At 41.3% G+C, this 21,140-nt stretch overlaps 2 protein-coding genes across 5 annotated transcripts in view; one reads left to right on the top strand and one right to left on the bottom strand.

Annotated features, from left to right (window-relative positions):
* llgl1 (LLGL scribble cell polarity complex component 1) overlaps positions 1 to 6,901 on the top strand; it is a 44,499-nt gene extending 37,598 nt beyond the window's left edge. For 2 of the 3 annotated variants that reach the window (XM_038695899.1, XM_038695883.1), the window contains exon 24: positions 4,636 to 6,901. The gene's annotated coding sequence lies outside the window, so the exon portion shown is untranslated. The remainder of the gene's footprint in view (positions 1 to 4,635) is intronic. The other variant, XM_038695891.1, reaches the window with a different exon arrangement.
* Positions 6,902 to 7,400: 499 nt separating this feature from the next.
* On the bottom strand, positions 7,401 to 20,736 carry flii (FLII actin remodeling protein). Of its 2 annotated transcripts, none has more exons than XM_038695860.1 (31): positions 20,583 to 20,736; positions 19,215 to 19,325; positions 18,418 to 18,489; positions 18,151 to 18,231; positions 17,704 to 17,951; positions 17,478 to 17,581; positions 17,049 to 17,224; positions 16,782 to 16,939; positions 16,428 to 16,512; positions 15,718 to 15,865; positions 15,459 to 15,589; positions 15,243 to 15,350; positions 14,946 to 15,050; positions 14,569 to 14,748; positions 14,232 to 14,314; positions 13,942 to 14,016; positions 13,604 to 13,687; positions 13,290 to 13,461; positions 12,831 to 12,938; positions 12,510 to 12,701; positions 12,067 to 12,165; positions 11,732 to 11,821; positions 11,486 to 11,625; positions 10,966 to 11,188; positions 10,637 to 10,791; positions 10,439 to 10,499; positions 10,204 to 10,332; positions 9,740 to 9,846; positions 9,495 to 9,600; positions 9,307 to 9,372; positions 7,401 to 9,217 (listed from the first exon to the last, which is right to left on the bottom strand). In XM_038695860.1, exons 1-31 carry the CDS (start codon positions 20,643 to 20,645, stop codon positions 9,083 to 9,085), a joined length of 3,795 nt encoding a protein of 1,264 aa, XP_038551788.1. In that variant the 5' UTR covers positions 20,646 to 20,736; the 3' UTR covers positions 7,401 to 9,082. The 2 variants fall into 2 exon arrangements, with proteins under 2 accessions (XP_038551788.1, XP_038551797.1); XM_038695869.1 differs by lacking the exon at positions 20,583 to 20,736 and adding an exon at positions 19,482 to 19,502.
* Between the last annotated feature and the right edge of the window lie 404 nt (positions 20,737 to 21,140).

Genomic DNA, 21,140 nt, shown 5'->3' with positions numbered 1-21,140 from the left:
GATATTATACAATATAAAAGTAGAACAGCAGAAAATCTAAACACTTAGGGCTGCATGATTATGGCCAAAATGATATCACATCACGATTATTTTGATATACACTCACCTAAAGGATTATTAGGAACACCATACTAATACTGTGTTTGACCCCCTTTCGCCTTCAGAACTGCCTTAATTCTACGTGGCATTGATTCAACAAGGTGCTGAAAGCATTCTTTAGAAATGTTGGCCCATATTGATAGGATAGCATCTTGCAGTTGATGGAGATTTGTGGGATGCACATCCAGGGCACGAAGCTCCCGTTCCACCACATCCCAAAGATGCTCTGCTGGGTTGAGATCTGGTGGCTGTGGGGGCCATTTTAGTACAGTGAACTCATTGTCATGTTCAAGAAACCAATTTGAAATGATTCGAGCTTTGTGACATGGTGCATTATCCTGCTGGAAGTAGCCATCAGAGGATGGGTACATGGTGGCCATAAAGGGATGGACATGGTCAGAAACAATGCTCAGGTAGGCCGTGGCATTTAAACACTGCCCAATTGGCACTAAGGGGCCTAAAGTAGAAAACATCCCCCCACACCATTACACCACCACCAGCCTGCACAGTGGTAACAAGGCAACTGTCCAATTTTGGTGAGCTCTTGCAAATTGCAGCCTCTTTTTCCTATTTGTAGTAGAGATGAGTGGTACCCGGTGGGGTCTTCTGCTGTTGTAGCCCATCCGCCTCAAGGTTGTGCGTGTTGTGACTTCACAAATGCTTTGCTGCATACCTCGGTTGTAACGAGTGGTTATTTCAGTTAAAGTTGCTCTTCTATCAGCTTGAATCAGTCGGCCCATTCTCCTCTGACCTCTAGCATCAACAAGGCATTTTCGCCCACAGGACTGCCGCACACTGGATGTTTTTCCCTTTTCACACCATTCTTTGTAAACCCTAGAAATGGTTGTGCGTGAAAATCCCAGTAACTGAGCAGATTGTGAAATACTCAGCCCGGCCCGTCTGGCACCAACAACCACGCCACGCTCAAAATTGCTTAAATCACCTTTCTTTCCCATTCTGACATTCAGTTTGGAGTTCAGGAGATTGTCTTGACCAGGACCACACCCCTAAATGCATTGAAGCAACTGCCATGTGATTGGTTGATTAGATAATTGCATTAATGAGAAATTGAACAGGTGTTCCTAATAATCCTTTAGGTGAGTGTATATTGAGAACACGATTATTCATTGATTTAAGGACAGAGGTGGTATTATGCTCATTTGCAGGTTCAAAATCTTAATTAGGGGTTGTACCTGAACAGGTTTACATGGTTTAATTTTCAAAAAACACCATATTTTTCTCATATTGCACATTGCTGCAGCTCCTCTTTTCACCCTATGTGTTGTACGCTCCCGCTCTTGAGCTACAGAGTGATGCATCTTACTTTGTTGGGAGTTGCACATGCGCAGTTCCCAGGTAAGGACTACTAGCCAATCAGAAGCAGAGAAGGGCGGGTCATAAGAAACAAGGTAGTGTGATCCAAATCAAAGCTGCTTCAGACTGCGACTGTAACAGATGGTATAAATTACTCCACATCTTACCATAAACCACAACAAAAATCACCATATTTCAACTCAATTTTACATAAAAATTGGCCAAACAATTTGAACGTTTGCTCAGTAGCCTACACATCAGGTGTAACGTTAGCATTATAGTTATAACTTTAGCTGTGTTTGCCAACGTTTACAACAACTCCGCACTTGAACAGTCTGAAGTTACATTGCCGTGTTTATTTTAAATATAATTCACAACGAATAAAGCATACTTACAGGTTGTGATTGTGAATTTCCAGGCCCAAACAGAGTCGGAGTTGCATCGTCTTTTAGGACTAAACGTTGAACTGTTTCCGGTGTTCTGACGATCTATGCTGCCGAAAAATGCTACCATAGTGCAAATCGATAGACTCGACTCTACTCGGCCCTGCTCCGTTTTCCATTGAGTACCCAGAGATAGTACGTAGCTTGTCGTCATAGCAACGCCACACACAACTGCCGCGATGTAATGTTCAATGCAACACACACACCAGCGATCCACACAGCTTTCTCTTTTTTTAAGTTAAAACGTTTCAGCATTCCTCAGAATGTAAAGACAGATAAGCGGTATGAAAACCTTCCAGCTGTGTTTTCCTCTGCCGTTGTTGCTGCAGCGGTCTGTGTGACGGCGGGAGCAGAGGGATGTCAATATTTGAAATCTACACAGCTGATTTCTCACCTCAAAACTTCTCAGAAGTGGATTTAGTGATGAAATTACACTCAAACTGTAAAATATAAAACTTTCTGTTGCTGGTCTCTGGCGCACGCAATGATGATGCAGTGAATAGTGACGATTCTCAGCAGTCTGTCGTGTTTTCACGTTACATTTTAGTATCCCTCAGCTCGCTCGGAACCTCGATGGAGGTGAGGTGATAAGAAAAAAAGTACCTGGAAGCAGCTACAGGTACAACATTTCTACAATAGAAACCCAAACAACAAAGGCGAGTCGAGCCACTAGCTGCTTTGCAAGCTTTATGACGCGTTTTCAATGTGACGTCAATGTGACGTCACAGTGAAGGAATGGAAACTGCTGGACTACAAACGAGCTGTTTTCAAGTGGTTCAGAGCAGAGCTTTCTGTGGGAGATGGGAACTCCCTTTGGGCTTTTTCACTTTGCAAACCTGTTACATGCACAAAAAAGATATATAACTCTATAAAGGAGAGGGGAAAAGCCAAAAAGCATAATGCCACCTCTTTAAGGACAAAATATTTTTATTGCACTTTCAAATTTAAATAAACAGTCAGCTGTTTTCACATACATGTTGTGCTGCATTTCTGCTAATGTACAAATCGTTGCATCAAAATAAGACTGGTCCTTAATGTGCATCATCTTCTAGAAGCAAAATATAAAAAACATTTTACCCGAAAAGTCCACGGAGTCCAGCTACTGCTGCGCCAAGGTTTCTTCCCGTCCTCTGCACAGCGTTAACTTCCTGCAGGAGCTGAGCACATTGTTGGCTTGTTATTTTGTCCTTTTGTGCTTCTACCAATGGCTTGTACTCTGCTTACCAGCATGGCCTCTCTGCGACCCGGTTTTGTTCGGTTGTCTGCACAGCTGCATATCCCACAGGGAGCATTTCAGAATCAGAGCATTTTGCCTGCCTGATTTTGCTGACATGTTTAGATTTAGCTGATTTGGTAATCAGTGCTTGATTTTTGTGCTTCTTCTGTGATTAAGTAGACTACTTAAATGATTTCTTTGAGTCTATTTTAACTGTTATTTTTGATTTATGATCGGAAGTATGCACAGGGTGTTTTATTTTGAAAAATGACCAGATTCTCTATGCCGTACTGTGTCTGACTTCCTGCCCAGTTCAATCTGACCAGCTCTGGCGCCCGTGGTGTAACGGACACATGCGGACCCAAGGACTTGGTGCGCGTGCAGCCAAATCGCCCCCTTGGCTATAAAGTTTACGTAGCGCTTGATTTGATATGCAGCAGAGTTTTCCATGAGTGGAGCACGCATTTTAAAGTCGATCATATTAATTTAATTGTGGGAAGCTAAAATCATAATCGTGATCAATATTCGATTAATTGTGCAGCCCTAGGCTGAAGCATTTTGTTTGATAAATCACTTAAACAGTTATTTAATAATTAAGGTTCCTATCAGTTAATCTTGTCAATTGATTAATTGACTAATCGTTTCAGCAACAGGTAAATTACACCGTATACATATAATGTGCCAGTAGAAGATAATTGAGTTTAATTATTTAACTAAAGTTTGTGATGACCTGTTACTCAGCATGCACTGCCCTTGTGAGGACCGCCGATCCCACCCACCCGCTCTGAATCGCTTTGCGCTACAGCCACTACGGTTTCCTCCCAGTGAATAAGGGGGAAGAGGACAGGAGAGAAGAGAGCAGTGAATTAACCTCGATTGCGGCGGAGTAAAAGCTCCTTTTTTTTTCTTGTGAGTAATCGTGTAAAGCAAGGTAATATAATCCCCTGATGAATTGTTTTCAATCACCTACACAAGTGTCGGTCCGTACTGTTTGTATCATCCCGCATCACTCTACAAATAATCATCACCTCTGCTGCAGAAATCAAACAGTCAACTACTTACCGGCATAACACCAAAATGCCATAACCAAATGTCCAGAACAGGATCCTTTTGTCAGTAGGCTGCCTGGTTGTAAGTGCACCAAAGCATTTTCTTTGTGGTTGCCCAGCTGGGTATTTTTTGTGTGTTGCCACTTAAACCTTAATTTTGTGATTAATTGAATTATTGATTTTGCTGGAAGATTGAGAAGAATTTGTTGTTACTTTGAATGAGCTACTTTTTGAATGAACTGAAAAGACCCTATTTTGTGTTTTTGCCAACAAAGAGAATACTGAACATTGTTTTTTTTACATAGCGTTATTTTGTGGGTTGTTTTATGTGTGCATTATTGAAATACAAATACAAGCTGTGTTTATTGTGCTTTAAAAAACTCCTGAGTTGTGGTTTTCGTTACACTGTTAGTCTCTGGTAAGATCACTACGGCTTAGTCTTTGAAACAAGCTTTGTCGTAATATGAAAGTGGTGATGTTCTTTGCTCATGCTGTCTTCTGGTTGTTGTTGAAGTATTACAGGGAGGGCCCAAGTGGTCTGGATGGAACGGATTTCAGTGCTGGACCACAAACATCTCCCGTCAGCCCATTGTGGAGCCCCCAGCCAGCACTCTGCACTCTCCTTTTAACCTGGCACAAACTGGGAGGAAGAGGAGAAGGAATACAGCATTTAAGACTCTGGTTCCTCCCTCTACTTCTTCTTCTATGACCACTTTGGAAACATGACATTGCCTCCCACATGGAAACAGCCTAGTTAGCAAAGCGTGGCGCCTGGATGGACCTGGAGCCGATGATCCTGATTTCAAGAACTGAAAACTGGAATTTCTGTCGTCCATGTCGATGCTCTATGCGTCGTTCCTCTTTGGGCCTTCCCCTGGTGACTTGATGGCTCACCAGGCGTGATGACTATGGCTTAGCCTTTGAGGAAAGGGCTGTTACAATCGACATAGGAGACCCTACCGGTGACGTTTCTGTGTTTTTATTTTTCTATCCACAGTCTTGTGGTGTGCTGGGATTGGTCTGAGGTCTCCTCACAGTTGGAACTAGAACCCAGTCGCTAAATGTGCTTGTTGATTTCTCGTGCATATTAGTGGATGTGTTGGATTGTTCTGCACGCTGCTTAACACCACAACCCTGTGAATGACCCCTGTTTATGAACTGACTAGCAAATGAAGTATTTTGAATATTTGAGTTTTAACAGCTGTAGCATTTGTATTTTTCCCCTCCGAGGCGCCATTAAGGGCAGTTGAATTGCCTCACCCAGTGTCCTGTGTGGGTTGAGATGGTGCTTAAATCAGTTTCCAAATCAGTGAGCCAATATGTTATCACACACAAGCACATCACCACCCAGGTTTGAGCAGCTCTCTGTCTACTCTCTCGGTGTTTAAAAAAAACAAAAAAAAACTGAGATGGGATAATAAAGGTGATTTGTACTGCAAATATTGATGCTTTATTAAATATGTTTTGTATGGCTTGTAGAGATATTTGAATGGAAAATAGAGTGGGGGATGCAAGAGGAAAGAATTCAAACAGATTTCAAAGGGAACCAGCTGGTGAGGGAAACGCAGGTTGATGTGTTTAGGACTAAAGCGGATTTAGAGAATGTGATATTTTTACCTTACTGCTAAATGCATGGTCTGAGTTGCAAATACATTCTTTACCTCTTTGATTCAGTTTTTTATCAGGCAGATAGTGCCGTGTGTAACAATGGGAAGAGGGCAGTGATGCCAAAAGAGTGTAATGTAGAGGTGTAATGGTACAACACATCTGCAGTGAATTGTTTTAATCAGCCTCATATTCGGCGACGTCAGAGAAACATCTGGTTGCACCTCCAGTTTTGAAACGCTCTTGTAACTTGTTACATCACTGTCCCCTCATGTGTACCGTAAGGAAGCTCTGCTCACAGAGACCATGTGATATGAAGGTGACACCAGCACAACCCCAGAGGACGCAGTGAGTACACTGTGATAAGCGTTTGAGAGCAGTTTGTTTTTATTCTCATTTTCTGATCTAGTTTGGTAAAATCGGGACTGACGTAATTCAAAAATAAAGACAAGGGGGCGAAGGTAAAGGAGGTGGTTAATTTAAGGGTCTAAAGTTAAGTCCTCCCGCCTGTTAAGGTTACTCATGCAGAAATCTTTTTGAAGGGACTCAGGGAAGTGTGGCGAGGGAAGCAAAGTCAGTCTGAATGCTAAGCGTAATGTACTGTGTACACTATGATGAACCCAGGAGATTTCTTTTTTTGGGTTTCTGTGATTTGGTGCATTCTGGGTAATATTTGCTAAATGCAGAGCTTTGGTCACCAGTATTTTTAACCCCTTTTTAAAAAAATAAATTACTGTGTAAAAACAAATGTATACATTATCTATAGCTAGGTTTACAAAAGACAGGTTTATAACAGCAAGCCCATGATAAAGTGAAACGTTAGAACTTTATAGAAGCTGTCGGAGCTTAAAAACCACTCAGTATTCAAGCTTTTTGATCACCTCACATTAATCAAGTAAAAAAGGGACCTCACTATTAACTAATGTAGCGCAACAGGTAGGAATCGTCATGTTAATGCGTTTTTTTTTTTTACTTTTGTGTTAGCTTTTGGTGCTGTGGTTCACACAAATAATTAACCCTTTGATGCTACACCTGGCACGATTTACTTTTTAAGATTTCCAAAATTAAAATGAATTTGTTTCTACTCTGTCATTCAGTTTTTTGTGTAGGAATCATTTAGCATTTTGGCTGATGAAGAATTGTGAATGTTAATAAAATTATTTACTCTCTTTCTCTATGGTTGTCTGCTGAATGTCTACAAATGGAGTTCTGTCAAGTGGGTTATGCTAGTAGCAGTTAATGTAGCTTTAAGCCTGCAGGCCAAGTGGTCTGGTAAGATCACTTCTTTCTCCACACTGCCTGATTATTCTCATTTTCAAACTTGTAGTTTCTTCCCCAGCAGATGCTGACTCAAGTTCAAAGCAATTTTGTCAAATTTCACCCTGCTCCCTCTGGAGCCACGTGAGGCTTTTGTTCACATTAGCCAGCTAGCATTAGCTAGCATCAGTGGTACTTCACAAGATCTGTAAACAAACTTTAATGTGTAAAATCAGAGTTCATTTGTTTTCTTGCTGCAAGTTAATGCTAACCTAGATGTTGGGATTGAAACCACTCATGTCTTTTTGGTAAATGTTAAGCTGCAGCTAGTTAGCTTAGTATAAACATTGGAAACGGGGAAAGATCAGCCTGGTAACCGTTTACCAGCAACTCAAAAGGTCTCAAACCAACATGTTATATTACGTTTGTTTAATTTGTGATGTGACATTTTTATATAAAATACATAAATAAAGCATCTGCAGGTGGCATCAGGCGCATGTGCATATTACATACTCATATATACACACATACATGGGCAAAAGACTCAAACACACTACCAGGCATACAATTCACCCCACAAAATAAAGAAACAAATGGTAGTTTAAGCCATTTGGGAATACAGATAATCTTGCTTGGACAACACAGGTCACATGATCACAAGCACTGCAGCAGTTCTTGCTGACCCTGGAGGCACTGATCTAGCACTGGTTAAACTGATCATAACTCATCTGCATACAAACAAATTACTGATTTCAGACCAGAGGAACCAGAGGCCACTATATTTATTAGGATGACACTCAAAATATCTCCCATTAAAATGTGTGTGAAGTGTTTTGTTCCAGAACAAGAAACCTATTTGAAAAAGAAAGCAACACTTGAAAATAAATGTCTGACTAAATTGTCTAATTTGCTTTTTCAAAAATGATAACACAAAATTTCGGAAACTCTTCTTCTTATCCTTAGAAAATAAACATTTGACAAGTTGAATGCAGCCTGTAACAGAAGAATACAGTACATTAGCTTCAGTAGTCTCCTGGGCTCTACTGAGCGCACTTTTAAACATCTGTCCCTAAAGTTACACATAAAACAAGGCTCTGTCTCACGATCTATAACTTGCACCCTGATCTCTACTCAAGACTGCTTTGGCCAAATAAATTGTAACTGTTTAACCTTCTCATGGCAAAAGCAAATAACTGTCCAAAGCATCTTTACATGAAAATCATATTTCGTTAGATTGAAACAGATCCACTCAGATCAGTGCACAAGTTAGAGGAGGTGAGAACAGTGACCACGTGGACTGTGGGAAAGGGGCAGTCCCCATTTCAATGAAGGCGCATGGGGGAAAACACAAACATACCATGTATAGTCCGCACAACAGAAAAGTATGTATTAACCAAAATTCCTCAGAAAAACAATTATAGTGCTGTTTTCTGTTCAGTCCCTCAATGATGAAAAAAAACCCCAATACAAACAGTTTAGGGCAGCAAAAGCTTGATTTTACAGAGTCAAATGAGCTGTGCAAAATGGCACCAAGCATGGAGATGTGGGTGACCCCTGTAGTAATGAGCACTTTAGTCAGCTCCACTGAAACCTACTGACCATGCAGCACAAGCCACCTGAAAGCAGCAAAACAGATCGATATGTTAGGAAATTCGCCTCCCTTTGGGTTTTTATAAAGCCTCTGTACACCTTAGACCTATTTTATCTCAAAACATAATTCTCTTCTTTCATTTGACAACAGTATTCAGACTTGCAGCTAAAAAAAGCGTATAGAAAAAAAGTGATAATTTGCCGTTTGTTTCCATAGACAGGAAACAGCCAACAGCTTCTTGGCCAGAATAACTTTCACTGATTGTTGTGCTAAACTTAAATCTGTCCAGATTTTATGTTTTTGTAGGCAGACTGACAGTAACCTGTTGGTCAAGAGGCTGTTGAACAGCAGTGCTGAGCAGGATGGAGGGAAGGAATCAGAGCTCAGATAAAGCTGGGTTTAGGCATAGACATCATCTTACTGGTAGAAAATTGCATGGCGAATAGCGAATCATTTTCACGTATTTGTGAGCGTTTCTTTGCATCTGTGTGACTCAGAGTGTGTTTGTCTATGCGGGTGGAGTTTTGAATGCTCCCCAGGCGTGGAAGCAGCGCGTGAAGCAGTGGGGCTCGTTTCCCTTCCGCACCAGTCGCAGCTTCCTGGGGTGTTCAGGGTCCTTAGAGCGCATGTGCTGAATGTAAACCTGGAGAGGAACAGGAGGAGGAGAGGGATTAGTGAGGTGTATGATATGGATATATGCCACATACACAACAAATGCAGTTTCTCACTAACCTGGCAGGCTTTGAGACTAAGTTTGATCTCCACCTGGCTGGTCTGAGTACCGACCCACATGTACACCTGAGGGAAAACAAGGAAGGGAGGTAGAAACACAAAAAAGAATGACAAACAAAACAATCACACTGTAATGAGTGAAATATTATAATCTAACTGGATCAAACAAATTTATGATCAGTGGTTACCTCTTTGCCGTTGTCCAGCAACATGATGTCATCATCAGCCAAGTCGTCCTGACAGAAGTCTGAGCACTTCTCCGACACAGAGAAATAACCCTTCTCATTCGAACACCTGAGGGAGGGGAAATAAAAAGTGGCAGAGTGATATGAGAGAGGGCAGATAAATACAGACAAACAATTTATATAGTTCTACACCCACACACGTATTTTAACTAACCACTAAATAATACCTACAGATAATGTTCACTTACCTGAAGAGCCGAGCATGTTTCATATAATCTGCATCTTCATCGTACTGCTTCTGAGAACCAATCCCGACCCAAAAGAAGTTCTCTGGCTCCTCCCCTTCATTAATTACCTAGGAGACAATTTGGTTAATCACTTTGACAAAATACACATTCATGCAGAATCTTTTATTTGATAAGAGACATAAAAACAATGGGAGACATTTAACAGAAGCTAAAGTATCTCTTAACTCAGTTTTTTTATACATACAATAGTGTGCTGTTTAAAGAAAACAGCCTGTCCTCAACTTTTACTGTCTCCCTTCATTAGTGCAAACAACTTTTTGATTTGTCAGCTAAAGATTAAGAGATGAAAGCGGCTGAAGTGTGTGGAAGCGATAGTGTGTGTGATGGGGGAATTTATACTTGAGAGTATTTGCACATAGAATTAATGTAACATTTTACTAATGTGTGAACACGTGCCTATTTACCTGTTTGCTGTATGTGTCGTCGAACATGCAGTTCATGATGTCCTCGGCCAGTTTGGCCTCGTCGGGGTCACCAGCTCTACCCACCCAGGTGTAAACGATGCCCTGATTGTCTGTGCTTTCAAATGGAACCTGCAAAAAAACATAGTGAAACCCAACAGAGAACTTTATTTAAAACAGTTCAAAAGAAGAAATTATTTTGTTGTTATTGTAAATAAAAATAAATTAAAAAAGCAACCTTGAGAATGAAGCAAAACTCTGAGTTGAGATTGCTGGAATCTGTTCCAATCTGGATGGTCCTAAGACATGACAGGCAAAACATTTTATTATTATTTTTATTTTTTTACATCAAGTGGAGGACAGAAGCCCGTACTTGTGACAATGCTGGTGTGTGTAATTCTGATAATAGGTGATAATAGTACTACAGTATGTCTACCTGGTGCAAAGTGCGCTGCCATTGGTGCGTATTTGGTAGAGGGAGGGCTGAGCAGAGTCAATCTTCTGTTTCCTCTTCCCTTTGTGGATGATGAACTTCCTCTTGAAATGAGACAGGAACTTGAGGTTCTCCTGCTGCTGGGTCATACGCACCACCTAAACAGCAAGACGGGCTGTAGTTGTTAATTGAGCACAATATTGCTTAAACCACAAGAAGAAGTGGTCAGGCTTATACTCAACATACGTTGAGTTATGATGACCATAAAAGCATTTCAACGCCAAGTCTGAACGGCAGTGCAAGAGCTTCAAAGAATGGGACTTTCCACACACCTTCAGTTTTCCAGGGAAGAGACTCTCAAACTTCTTCTGAAGGGAGAAGGTGAATGTGAGCCAGCCCATGTTGGAGGCCTGTCTGCCCTGCCAGAAGTACACTACACACTGGAAGTCCTCCTCAGGCTGTTTGTCCTCCTCATCCTCTGCTTTTTGTCCTTCACCACCTTCGCCCTCCTTCTTCTTGTCCTCCTCGTCTTCATACTCCACAGGCACCCAGTATCTACAAAAGCAGAGTGAGATTAGAGTAAGACATTACTCATCTTGACAGAACAGTATCAAGCCAGTGGAGCCACTTCTCACAATTTTCAATCAACATTTTTTATTAAGCACAAATGCAAAACTGAGCTAAGGTAAGGCCCTGTACACTCCATAAACTGTAATATTCTGTTTAAAAAATGACTTTTTGATGTTAAATTTAAATTAAAGTGATACATTTGGCTTGATGTATCCACTCAAGCCCCAGATTTCCACCTCAGATTGATTCTAGCTATCAGTGCACAGTTACACACTTCCCTACCTGCAGAGGAAGACGTAGCAGTCCTGCGTGTGGAAGTGGCCAAACTCCTCTTCAGGCAGGCGAGCAAACTTCTTTCCCTCCAACACAAATCCTTCCATGCCATCCAGGTCCTCATTCCACTCCTCCATCAGCTGTTCAGCCTAGACAGAAAAGATGAATATGTAAGAGGAGGAGGCTAAAAGAAGATTTTGTTTTTAGTGAATAAAAAAAAAAAAAGGAGAAGAATAATTGTGTGTGTGCTGTTACCTCAGTGAGGGCCATAGCTGGCTGCCTGGGAAGGAAGAGAGCTGTGAGGTCAGCTTTCATCTGGTCTTTCTGCTCAGCGTCCTTCTTCACCTGGGAGAGAAAACACAGATAAACACTTACTGACACATGCAGCTAACATTGGACATATCTCTAGTTTGGAAAAAGAGATACTACCTGAAGCTTCTCAATGTCTATTTAAAAACACATGATGTTATCTTCAAACACAATGAATACTTTGAGAACAACTAACTATTTTATGAGCAACTGGACTGGTAGCATGCTATCCAAGTATTATTATCATTTTATTTTAAAAACCCTGCACCCACTTCACTGACCTTGCCCTGTAGGTTGTCCTTCTGCTGAACAGTCTCAGCTGCTCTGGTGTAGTCCACCTTCAGCACATCATCCCAGTTCTTAAACTTGGACTTAAACACCTGAGGAAGAAGAGAAATTAATAAAAAGAGGGTGTGAGACAAAGGTGCTGAACACACAGCTGAACAAAGTGCGGAAGTGTGTACAATACAGGATAAAATTTTTATTTAACCAATATGTTTATCTTTGCGCTTGATTTGGTATTCATAATAAAAAAGAAAGAGTTTTAATTACTAGTACTACTGATTTTGTGTGTACATTTATTTGTGAGTGTGCAAGTGGCCAGTCAGTTGTATTTATATAATCAAAATAAGAAACATTGTCAGAGAAGAAAGACTGCATGGATTTTTCAGTCCCACAATCTTTAGTAGTTGAAGCTACGGGTTAGGTGTAGGTCAAGTGTTACCTGACACTCTGTGCCCTCCAGGTTGCGTGTGACACTGGCGTGTTTGGGCCGGTGCAGCATGGAGCAGATCTCCTGACCCAGTTTTAAGGCAGCAGCACGGACGAGACGTGGAGACTTCCGCCCGATCCAGATGAACACATCAGACCAGCAGTCCAAGATGTATACGCACTTTGTGTCCAGCAGGGACTGCACCTGAGGAGAGGAAATAAGGAGGAGAGCAGGATGTAAAAAAAATAAAAATAACAAAAGTGAAGTAGAAAATGAGTTAGTGAGACAAGATAGGAGGAAGGTTCTTGGGATTATGCAGCAGATAAAACATACCAGTCTCATCTCTGGCAGGGTGTCCAGTTTGATCTTGCGGTCTTTGTGCTCGACCGACAGCCTGTAGTTAATCTGTGGCAGCTCCAGGTAACCGAGACCCAAGCCCACCTACACACAAAACATCAGTGAATTAGCAACGCTATTTGTTATCATAACATTTAAGAGTGCTCCCCTCATTTCACCTTGTTAATTACCACTTGCACAGAAACTCACAGTGGAAATAGCTGGACCAGTTTTATGGCTGACACTTGCTGTTAACTCATATTTAACCAGTTTGACTTGGTAACTTTAAAGTCACTTTTCAGGATGTGTTGTTGGTATTAGGCCTATCCCACATAGTACATCATCACTGACCATTAACAAAAACAGTTACACGGGATGTCAAGCATGTGATAAAACAGAATAAATCCGACACCGTATCAAATCCAAATCCGTATAAAGGCTATTAAAAAAACATACCTTGTATAGTTTAGGTTTGACAGGAGAAAAGTCATCTGGTACGTGTTTCTTGATCTCTTCTGGTTGTCCTCCCAACGCCTCCCAGAACTCCGGAGGCTCCTGGTTCTGTGCGAGGGTCGTGATCTCTGCCTTCCCCTTACGCTCGTTCTTATTTATCTTTTCTGAAAATAACCTGATGGGAGAAAAAAAATCCACATCAAACAAAGCTTTGCATCGCTACATTTATGGACTCGCTTTTCATTTTTTTTTTTTTTTAATGTTTAATTGTGTCCCTACCAAGTGGCAGAAAAAGTAGCACTTGATTTGTGTCTTACCTGGCCTTTGTGGTGCTGCTAAGGGTAGCGTTGGCTCCTCTCCAGATAAAGATTTCCAGCCCTGTGTCCAACAGGAAGACATAGCTACCAAAGAGAGAATGGTACGGACACGTCACTATAAGAGACTCTGTGTACAGTACGTATATAAAATAGCAGTAGGATCAAGTAAGGAACAAATCAACTGCAGGTCTACAGCAAATTCAGTGATTATGTCAAACAGAGAGTTGAGGTATGAAAGCAGGAGACCTGAATCTTTAAGGGAAGTGCTGGAGGGTGTGGCAAAATATGCAAGTGTGCGTCATGTAGTATTTAAAGCAGTCAGGGTGTGTGAGTGTTACCGAGGGTCGAGGGAGGAGGCCTTCACAGGCACAGACTCCAGTCTGATGTTTTTCTTGCCGTAAACTCTGTACAACCTGATGGACACACATTGATTAAAACCTTCACTTCACTGACTGATCATTTAAGTATAGCTGTAAGTGCAAGAAGCTGAAAAAATTAATTCAGGCAGAAAATAAACTACATTTATGTGCAGCTTTTCAAAGCGAAGCTGCAAACATGGCTCTGAAGAAATAACAATAACAAAAGCCAAATATAAATAATATAAGACAAAGAATTCCTTCTGGCCTACCTGACAGTATAGTGCGTGTCCTCCACAGTGTAGAATCCACTGGCTGTTCCACCCTCAATGTAGGAGATCTCATTATTAAACACCTGCACACAAGATAAAATTCACAACAGCACAGAGCGGTTAATCATTCATACAGGTACAGAGGTTAGTTTCATGTTCTGCATCCAAGAAAAGAATATGCACTTTAAAGAAAGATGAATGAGTGAATCTAACTTATGCTAAGCTTAAATTGATAAAAGTATCAGAAGTTTCTTTAATGTTAGTTTTTTGTGTGTTAATCTCTGTGTGCACCATAACACACAGTATTTGCTTGTATGGACAGTGTGTTTCTACTTACGGCACTGAACTCCTCGCTCTCGTCTCCCATCTCTTCCCGTATCGTCCTGCACTCCGCTCCAAGGTAATTTCTGAGGTTGACGGCGTGGATGGCAGAGCCAGCCTTCTTGTCCAGAGTGGCCTCCTGGCCGATCCAGTAGAAGATGTGCCAGTTCAACGAGCCGTTGTCATCCAGGAATGTCTGCAATCGCAAAAAGAAGAATGCAAGAAAGATCAGAGGAATTACGGGGAGGAGGGGATCGGTCCAAGCACATGTACATGTAAACCTACAAATGTTCAAGCTGTAGCCAAAAATAATTTTGTTTGATTAATCCAATTTGTTTCATGATAACATAAGTAATGTTTCTCCTGTACGTGATGGCAGATTAGATGCGCTACCTTGAGGATGATGTAGCAATCAGCCTCATAGAACTTGCCGTGGAAAGCTTCTTCCACTTGCATGGGAACAAAGTTCTCTATCTGCCACACTGTAAGACCTGGAACCTGTAGGAGGGAGAAACAGAATAGACTGTATACTGATATCTGTACAATGCAAAGCAGAAAAATGTAATCTGATGCAACTGATCCTCAATACACATTGAAATAAAGAAGTGCCTGGGATATATAGACTAATGCCACAGCTCTACTCACTCTCACACACACACACACACACACACACACACACACACACACTACCTGGCCCACGTCCTCCATAAAGAACTCAGAGTAGTCCAGATGAGGTTTCTCTAGACTCTTGTCCCAGCGCCGGATCTTTAGGTCACCATATTTCAAATCCCCGTTTTCCTGCGAAAGAAGATTTCTTGGTATATAAAATGCAGAGCAACCCTTTTGTGTTTATCCTTCTTTCTGTGGCCCGTTTAGCACGTCCTTCTCCCTTATCTTTCTCCTTACCTCCAAGTTCTTCTTCTCCTGTGCAACGTCACTCATGCCCTTGAGCACCTGCTTCGCCTGATCGTCCTGAGAAGAGTCCTTCCTCCTCCTTAGCCTCATCTTCCTCGCCAGGGGATCTCGGGGGCTGGCTCCTGGATACACATACACAGATACAGATTAAAGTCTCTGGGAAAAGTTGTATTGAAAACAGCACAAAAAGGCACTTACGCAGCATATTACAATACACTCATGTACAAGCTGTACACATAGCTCCACACACCTCCTCCAGCAGCAGCTACACTAGCAGGCGAGGCCCCGGCCAGACGGAGCTGGTTCTGAAGGGAGAAGTCAATGTTGTACCACTCTGCTCCTCTGTCGACTGGTTTGGGAGGCATCACCAGGTTGGGGTTCTCACGCACATCCAGAATCTATAGAAAAGATACATTAACGGGGAAAGGGTTTGTGTGCGTTTCTGTAACAATTTGTAGAGATAAAATGAATATTTAATGAAAGATACGTATTAAAAGCAAACAATTTGATGTTACAGAGCACTAGCTTTTAATTAATTGCTTGTATATCTTTCTTATTATCTTCTTTTTATTATCTTATTATTCCTATAATATTCCTACAGAAATTTGAAATGTACTGCATTTTCATTTTACTGTGTTAACATATTTTAAATTATCTGATCTAATTTGCAACATCACTATATAGTAACAATCTTAAAAATCTCATGATGTTTAATGTCACATAATATTACATTTACCTTATTAAAGATAATGCCATTTCTTTTATTTTATTTACTGTAATGTTTTCTCTCCAGTAATGAGGGAGAGTACAGTCGGGTTATTTTAATCCTCTTTTTTGATACTTTTACATAGGTGATCAAACCCACATTAATCCACCATACACCCATTATAAATGCTGTTTGAGTCCAGTATTATCTGACTTTACTAGTACTTTACTTTACAAGTGTCGTTAGTATTGTACCTCTAAATCAGTCAAGAAGTGGATGGCCTCAGGTAGCGTTACCAGGCGGTTTTTATTCAGCACCAGCTTCTTCAGCTTGCCACACCTAGACAACACAAAACCACATATTGACATAACCTGACTCTTTTGTCATGTATAAATTATCTGCTATTACCCATACATTTCGTTATCTGTTAAATTTAGCTGCGTACAATACACGTTAACTGATGACAGAATCAACAACGATCGAGAGGTAAAAAAACAAAAATGTAATTCAACGTGTCAGTGTCGTATCAGCAAAATATCCGTCAAGCAGTGGTGGCTCATCAATCACAGCACCCTCAATCTGTGCATTTGTTTGTGTGCTACGTTCACCTGCAGAGGCCCTCAGGGATAAGTTCCAGGTTGTTGTTAGCGGCCATGAACTCAGTGAGGTTGGACAGTTTGCCAACGCCTGGTGGAACCCCGTCAAAGTCCAGTTTGTTAGAGTTTACATACAGCTTTTTCAGTTTGGACAGCTTACAGATTGCAGACTGGTAGGAGGAGACACACAAGCAAATTGTTAGACATCTTATTTTACTGGTAGTAAAAACAAAAAGTGGCTTCTAGGGACAACTGTGTAATTATTAGTGTAGTCCTTACAGGCAGTGAGGTGAGCTGGTTGCGGCTCAGGTTAAGTGTCTCTAGCTGAGTCCACTGGTCGATGCAGAGGGACAGTTCTGAGATCTGATTACTACTCAGGTTGAGTCTCTTCAAGCTGCCCATTGAATAGAGGCACTCTGGCACCCGAGTTAGGTCATTACAGGACAGGTCAACGTCTGGGAGAGACAGGAGGGACAGAGGGGACATGCGTTTGTAAGAAGCAGTGTTTGTTTCCCCAGACGGACAGTATATGAGCATACACATAAAGTGACACATTTGTGAAAAGGACCATATTTTCTTCTGTTGTCTTTTTTTAATTAAAAAAATAAAAGTACCACATGTTCAAGTGCCAAGGTGTAAAAGTAAGAAGGAAAAGGTGTCAGGTCCCTAAATAAATGGTCTGTGTGTGTGTGTGTGTGTGTGTGTTACCTGCTAAATGTGTCAGTCCCTCCAGGCTGGTGGGCATGTTGCTCTGGGTCCTCTGGGTGTTCCTCAGGTGGAGAGTCTGTAAAGCCACCATTGCTGGCAACTGGCTGCTCAGACACACATACATAGAGACAGTCAGAGTTAAATTTGGACTAATATGAGACCTGGGAATGTCTGTTTGGGTAAAGGTGTGACGAAACATTAAAGAAACAAAGTCATGTCTTTTTACCGTAATTGGGCATGCATCAACGGGTTGTTGTTCAGGATGAGTGTCTGCAGGTGAACAAGGCGTCTCATCTGGGGCGGCAGGCTGTCCAGCTTATTGTCACTCAGGTCCAGATACAGCAAGTCTGTCAGGTTGATGAACAGCTGGTTGGGGATGGAGTCGATGCTGTTGTGGCTCAAATTCAGCACCAGCATGTTTCTGCTGTTTTCAAGGTCTCTGGGGATCTCGGTTAGCTGATTGTAGCTCAGGTCCTGAAGGAGGAGAAGGAAAGCCACCAGAGTTATTTTTGGGACGGTAAAGTTAGATAACCAGCTGAAAAAGATGGTAAGGTGATGTGCAGTGGACCAGAAAAAAAAAAAGGAAAGGAAGCATGTTGGAATAAGTGTGGGTAGGTAGTCTCAATATGTGTGATAAGAAGAGAAGGAGGGATTGTGTGAGATTTTTACGTACCAGCACAGAGAGGTCATCTAGCTGAAAAATGTCATCTGGGACTCCAGAGTTTTTCAAGTTGTTGGCCCTGGCCACCACCGCCTGCACACATAATGAAACACATTTTGGACACCCTTATAACTATACACTGGTACAAGACGAAACAGGCCGTACTTGTTAGACCAGAAAACCATGTGAACTTGTCAAAGCATCAGATTGAAATTAAAAATACTAACATGTACGTGGGAATAATGTGCATTTTCTTATGCATGTGTGGGCGTTAGTTACCCGTAGGTTTGGTAAGCTGGACAGTTCTCCGTGTAAGGTGGTCAGGCTGTTGTGACTCACTGACAGATGCTCCTAAAGAAGGGAAAATAAGGACGTTTTTTGTACACATACAATACACTGGCCAAACAAAACATATATAAACACATCTAAAACCCCATCAACATGCCCTACAAGGTCACTGCTGTACAATGTACCACTTGCACAGATGTCCATTTGTCTCTATATAAAATGATTTAACTGAAATCAGAATAAAAATCAAAGCAGAATCCAGGTAAACACAGCCCAGACACTGTGACTCCTAGCTATGATAACAGACTAATCTTATGTACCTACATCTGGTAATGTCATGCATGTTAGCACAGATCATCTTTTTACCATGGATTTGCAGCTTTGGAGGTTTAGATAAGATAATCCTATAAGTGATAGAGGACTAAAGTAGGACTGTGTGTGTGTCCTTAATCAGGTGAGGGTTCACTGATGAAACGCACCAGTCTGCTGATGTGATTATCCTCAGTTACCCACACATCATGTAAAAAAAAAAAAAAAGGTATGCTATGACTCAGAGATTAACAACACTGCCATCAACAATGCAGTAACATATGGAACACCAAACTAGATAATCTAGGTTCATATCAGCACTACCATTGCGGTAGTGGTAAAACTACCACTGATATAAGTGGTAAAAACATAATAACAACATAAAATAAGAAGAGTCTCAGTCTGAAGACCGATTAGATAACACAACAGCATTACTAATGTTATGAATTATAAATTGCTAATATCCCTCGATGTCTCACCAGCTTCTGCAGAGAGGCCAGCTCCTCTGGGAGGTAACACAGTCCCGTCCTGTTCAGTTTCAGCCATCGCAGACTGCTCATACACTTCACATGCTCTGGGAAGTACCCACCCTGTAAATACAGACAGGGGCGAGAGGTGGGAGACGAAGAAGAAGAGGAGAAAGAGAATTACCACTGACATCAGTAATATTGTGATGGAGTTGGTGGAAGGTACAAAGAAAACTCAGCTGACATTGCATGTAAAACATGTTACTGTCATGTATTTACCATCATTTGAATCTGAAATATTCACATAAGATCCTTTGTGAAGTGATACCATAACATGAGGAGATCTGTTTAAATGCAAATTAACAAAATTAAATACAACAGTATGAGAACAATAACGTTGAAGTATGTGTCTACATACAAAATTAGATTGACATAACCTTTGTTGTCATTATGGGTGGATGCCAATTGTGAAAGCACAAATGGGACAACTTCAGTTATTTACAATTCAGCTGCATGATTAAATGCATCAAACATCTGGCCAGCTGTGATTTTCAGTCTATGTGATCTTTTACAGTCGCACAAGAAACCGGAATAGTGTAAATTACAGGAATTCTAGGACACAATTTGGGAGAGGAAATGATACACTACACACCTGAAATCAGATTTGAATCATCAGCCATTCACTAACTAACAGATAAACAATATATTTCGTCATTTTATTTGAAGTTCTGTATTGTCATACTGACTGGGCAGCTAGAGTTAAGTAACGTTACAGAAATAGTTCCGTTATTTTGCCAGATGATCCCAGCTGTCACTGCTGCCAGCCCCCAGTCTTACAAACGAAGCTCGCAAAGTGTGTCAAAACATACAAGTATGACGACATTAACAAACTCTACAAACTTAGCTTAAGTTATTATTTTGGGCCGTAGCATTACCTAACTTAAACGCTGACATATTCTGACACGGAGCTAGTGCTTCTGACAGTTAGCCAACAGTGAAGCTAAGTTAAATTAGCTAGCTTAATTAAGTGACGTTGGATATAATAGCTCCCGTATCATAAAACTACCCAGAATTATCCAACAGCTAACAGAGTACAGAAGTACCCTTCACAAACCCATAACGTTAACCCTAATCAGAAATCTGTTCACGCAGGACGCTTGTGGCCGAGACCACACTGCTAACTACTTTGTCCATGTCAAACATCTGACAACTGGCTAACGCCCAATGCTAGTAATGTTAAGCTAAGCTAGTGTTGTAACCAGTTCAGCCTTTGGCCGTTTGTTGCTCTGAGTCTCTAACTTGCATTAGCTTTAGCTAGCAAGCTAAACGTGTTACTTGATCAGCGAATATAACAGCAACGTAACCGCCTAAAATACTTACTTTGAAGTCGTTTCCACTGAGGTCTACCCCCCTTATGAAGGGAAGAACTCCGGTGGCAGCCATTTCTGGTTGATGTCAGCTGCTCAGCCCCTTCGACTGTCTATTTTTGTTCAGAAGCGCAGACTGTTGTTCTTCTTTTGATTTTTAATGGCAGTTAACAACCCAGTGTTTTATGCGCATTACCGCCACCCTCTGTTTCGGAATGTGGACCACAGACTTTAATAACATGTCAGCACCCTCCAGTGGTCACCAGCGACTACGACACACCCACGGTTGGGTGTCCCACTTTTAAACAAGGACTTGCTAGTTAATCTGCTACAATATTTAATATGTGTGACGGTTAGTCTCAGTTTAAAAGTAATATGCTTATATAATATGGCCTTTATTCAACAAAATATTTCCATTTTCTTAATGTGGGCACTAGATTGATAAGATTAAAGTCTCGGGGCTTTGATTGTGCTAGTAGGATATCGAGTTGCTCATTTCTTCGTGACAAGCTCTTTGATCGTGGCACATATGCAACAAAACCGCAGTCAGCGGTTACAATTAAATTGTCAA

This window comes from Micropterus salmoides, unplaced genomic scaffold (genome assembly GCF_014851395.1).
Source record: "Micropterus salmoides isolate LMB-PRFRI ecotype aquatic unplaced genomic scaffold, ASM1485139v1 Ms_hic_scaffold_10, whole genome shotgun sequence".
Classification (NCBI taxonomy): Eukaryota; Metazoa; Chordata; class Actinopteri; order Centrarchiformes; family Centrarchidae; genus Micropterus; species Micropterus salmoides.
The sequence above is the reverse complement of the archived record's forward strand: the minus strand, read 5'-3'. Positions and strand labels throughout refer to the sequence as shown.

What these genes read in the sequence shown, in the direction of transcription:
- flii (XM_038695860.1), bottom strand. Translation starts at nt 20,645, where the DNA reads ATGGCTGCCACCGGAGTTCTTCCCTTCATAAGGGGGGTAGACCTCAGT. An exon ending in CCAGCTTACCAAACCTACGG is followed by an intron (nt 18,232 to 18,417) that starts GTAACTAACGCC and finishes TTATGTGTGCAG; the next exon opens with GCGGTGGTGGCCAGGGCCAA. An exon ending in GACACGCACTATACTGTCAG is followed by an intron (nt 14,017 to 14,231) that starts GTAGGCCAGAAG and finishes TGTGTCCATCAG; the next exon opens with GTTGTACAGAGTTTACGGCA.